The sequence below is a fragment of the Limanda limanda genome, chromosome 15, assembly GCF_963576545.1.
Source record: "Limanda limanda chromosome 15, fLimLim1.1, whole genome shotgun sequence".
Taxonomy (NCBI): Eukaryota; Metazoa; Chordata; class Actinopteri; order Pleuronectiformes; family Pleuronectidae; genus Limanda; species Limanda limanda.
The window spans coordinates 9,360,579-9,364,504 of NC_083650.1; the positions used below are offsets into that span (position 1 = coordinate 9,360,579).

The 3,926-nt window shown below is 41.7% G+C and overlaps 1 protein-coding gene across 1 annotated transcript in view; it reads left to right on the forward strand.

Annotated features, from left to right (window-relative positions):
- The first annotated feature begins 425 nt into the window (after nucleotides 1–425).
- LOC133021108 (filensin) overlaps nucleotides 426–3,926 on the forward strand; it is an 8,344-nt gene continuing 4,843 nt past the window's right edge. The window contains exons 1-3 of the mRNA XM_061087880.1: nucleotides 426–799; nucleotides 1,774–1,834; nucleotides 2,283–2,378. Coding sequence (XP_060943863.1) covers nucleotides 426–799; nucleotides 1,774–1,834; nucleotides 2,283–2,378 — 531 coding nt within the window. The remainder of the gene's footprint in view (nucleotides 800–1,773; nucleotides 1,835–2,282; nucleotides 2,379–3,926) is intronic.

Here is a 3,926-nt window from a genome sequence, read left to right on the forward strand (position 1 = left end):
CACAATTCAAACACTGCACGAAATTTCCTCTCTGTCCAGCGCTGGGCCACCATCCAATCTGCTATATCAAACAGGGATCTAGAAAGCAGCTGACTAAGAACCAAAATAATGGTGTGTGACCACCCAGTGTTTTCGCGGTTCAGTCAATTGTTTGCATTTGTGGTTCTGCTTTGTCATCATCAGCACGGCTTTTCTAAGCCACAAAAGAGACAATGCTCCCTGGAAGGTCCCAGGCCTGCAGCGTGCGTGGCCACAGGCAGGGGGAGGTTTGTGGGGCTATTTCGCCGCCAGCCAGGGCTGTGCAGCGTTTAGTCTAGCATGAGACAGCAAAGGGTGACCATCCAAGTTTTCACACAATAAAGGTGCTGCAGGGGACCAAGCACTCCAGGGATACCATCTGCCCAGAGGGAGAGAAGCGTACCACCATGTTCAAGACCAGCTACCTGCGCGAAGTGCGCAAGGAGAAGTACGAGCGCTCCGATGTCTTCACCGAGGAGCCCGAGGATTCTGAGACCTCTGCAGGTATCTCAGCCATCCAGGGCTGGGAGAGCCTCCAGGAGCTCAACAGCCGCTTTGCCCGGTACATCAACAGGGCGCGAGTCCTGGAGCAGCGCAACGCCGTGTTTCGCAAGCAGCTGGAGACGCTGCAGCGAATGGAAGAAGCCAGCGGCCTGGAGGAGGCCTTCACAGAGCAGACTGATGTCAACAGGCAGCGGATCCGAGAGCTGTCATCCGACCGGTCCAAGCTGGACAGAGAGCTGAGGGACGCCTGCCGCATGTTGGATGATTTCACCAGCAAGTAAGAGAGTGGGCGGTGGTTAGCCTTATCAGTGTGTCAAAGGTCAAACTTTTTTAATTCAGAGATCCAGTGAAAGTATTAAAAAGTGAAGATGTTGATTGTAAAAGCACAGAAGTGATTCATTTCAGTCACTATAGTAAACTATGAAGAAATATATTTACATTCTCAGGATGAAAAGTTGCAATTATACTTTTATATACTATTGTTATAATAAGGTCGTTAAACTAAGACAAATATTTCTAAATTTATCACAAAACTTCATAAAACAATATTAAAGATGCTGAACTAGAGTTAGTTAAATGGGCATGTTGACAAATGTATCTAGTTTAAAATAAATGTCCCCAGTTTCTATTTAACAACTTCATCCTTGAGATTTTTTCCAATCAGTGGAGGAGCATGTGATCTTGTTTGTGGTGCTTCTGTAAAGTCAATCGGCATTTGGACTGACAACATTTCAGAAACATGTCACTCTGGATAATCCACTAAGCATATTGTGTTTACATGAGGATTATTTGTTCCATTGAAAACGGGCCAAACCAGGTTTGGGGATCACCCACAACAAACAGTTTACAAGGCCGTAAACAGCACCAAACAAATCCCATTCTGCTCCAGTGTATTTAATGTTGTGGGACGAATCCCCACAACCTGGGCAGGGGAAGAATCTGCATGGTCATACACCATTCGAGAAAGAGAGAAAATGTTTTTGTGATTAATGCGGAGCAACAAAGTTATATCAGCTGGTGAAGAGAGACGACTTTCAACTGTGTAGTTGCGATTTATGGCTCTAAGACGTTACAGGCCTTTGTTAATCTGTGTTCTGTCAATGTGAGCATACAACATTAACTTGCAATTGGACTGAAAAAAACAAGCCCAAATGTTGTGTGTGTGAGCAGCTGATTAGGACCCGTGCACTTAGGTTTCATCGTTAGCTTGTGGTCGTACAGTGATTCTAATCAAGATGATTTATTTTTCAGATATAGAAACGAGTGTGATTACCAAGAGCAGCTACGTGGCACTCTGGAACAGCTAAACAAGGTATCGTATGGATGAAATTCAGTTTAATGACGTCAATGGATATAAATAACAGCATTTCAATAATACTGCATGAGAGCATTTCCACAAACGTGTGAAACGAGAGACAGCAGAATGATTATGGGGCATGCTGATTGAAGAAAGATAGTTACTATGCACGAAGAGAATGTATTTAATTTCCGATATAAGTGCTGAAAAAGAACGTTAAGCCGATTTTAAATTGCCCGTATAATACTGGTTTTTATTTTTTAGAAGTTGTGAGGCTACATTGTGTTGTTTCTGTTCGTTTTTGGGGCTTTTGTTGAACACATTACGCTTCACAATGTAGATTTTTCCTTGGTTCCCTTTTGTTGGTCTTCTCTTCTCTTCTCTCCTCTTCTCTCCTCTCTCCTTTCTCCTCTCCTCTCCTCTCCTTTCCTCTCCTCTCTTCTCCTCTCCTCTCCTCTCACAGGAGGCTGACAGTTCGCTTCTGAGAAACCTGGAGTATCAGATCCAATCACAGTTCCTGCAGGATGACATCAACTCCACCAGAGATCGACACAAGAAGGTCAGTGACCTCGAAAGGTTTACAAACAATATACTCTTAGTTAACCATCAAATTGTGCCATGGTGCACTAAAACCATGCTCCTTCTCATGACATGTTATCCTGCAATAAAGATTTTTGTTTTGTCCCACCACTTCAAAAGCTCCTGTGAACAGGCAGTACTTCAAAATTAATCATCAATTTAAATCCAAGCTGAAATAGTATCTCATAGTTCAAAGCATATTGTCAGGTCTTCCCTAATGATTGATCCATATTCTTTGAATGAATACTGCATTTTATATTTGTTGGTTGTGTTTCTATGACTGGACATACATTTCAATTACACAATCTATGTGGTTGCATGAGCCCACAGACAAACCCTGTGTCCTAGAACTTATTTGTTTACGACTCATTTGTTTCCCAAAATGCATTTTTAGGAATAACAAAAAGATCACTGGCAAATGTACAGATATTTCCGAAATCCTTTTTTATTGTCAGTACCAAACGTCAGTGCAGAGTCTTGTGGACAGGAAATTATATATATTGACGCAAATGACAGAAGCATACAGGAGTGACAGTGAGCAATTGCCTTGATGGTGACATTTTGGCATCCTCTATGGATTGATACTGGGCCAGTAAGAGCCACTCTCTGACAAACGGCTTTAATGATTGCTTATTAAAGCAGTTAAAGTAAAATTCTTCTTCTTTGTTTGATTTATTGCAGTATTGTACTACCCCTGTGTCTTCTTCTTCTCTAGCTCTGTTTGTCTTCCATCACTTACTGTAATATCTCCGACACATTGCTCTTTAAAGGATTATGGCATCTTGAAATTGAGTTGTACAGCAACTTTGTTCTTTAAAGGCAAAATGTTGTGAGTGGATTTCTCGCTAAGGCTATCACCCACAGTCTTGTGTTTTCTTAATATCTCTTTATCATGTGATTTGAGCACTGCTAACTGCGAACACCCCGTCTCTTCAAACTAAGACAAACAAAACCTCGACACGGGTGCCCAAGGAGGTGTTGTTACGTTGATGGGGCTTGAGCAACAGTTCACCTATCTGACATGAGTGGGGAAAGGATTGCAGAGACATTGTAACACTGGTTTTCACAGGCACTGTCAGATGACAAAAACATCACGGTTAGAAATTGCTTGAAGGTGCAGCAAGAAAGGCCGAGATGAAAAGAAAACTGTTATCGTCCCATAAAAAGGCAACAGGAATAATGTTCAGACTTTCACGCTGTGAAATTTCCTTTTTCAGTTTCACCCACGGCTGTTTTTCATGATGAATAAATCTGTGGCAATATTGAGATAAGCATATCAAAAAGGGCACCACTGTTACTATATTAAGGTAAGAAAGAAAAGAGAGTCATCTCACATGAATGTTGGGCTTGCTCTCCTGAGATTTGAAGTATTCTTGTGGAGAGAGGGAATATATTTTTGCTCCTTATTATTGAGCCTGCCATTGTGCAGATACCAGATTAAATAGATAAGATGATATTTGCTTTGAAGAAATGCCGGCACCATTTCTAAATATATTTCAGATAAATGAAAACCTTTTTCCTCTACCAG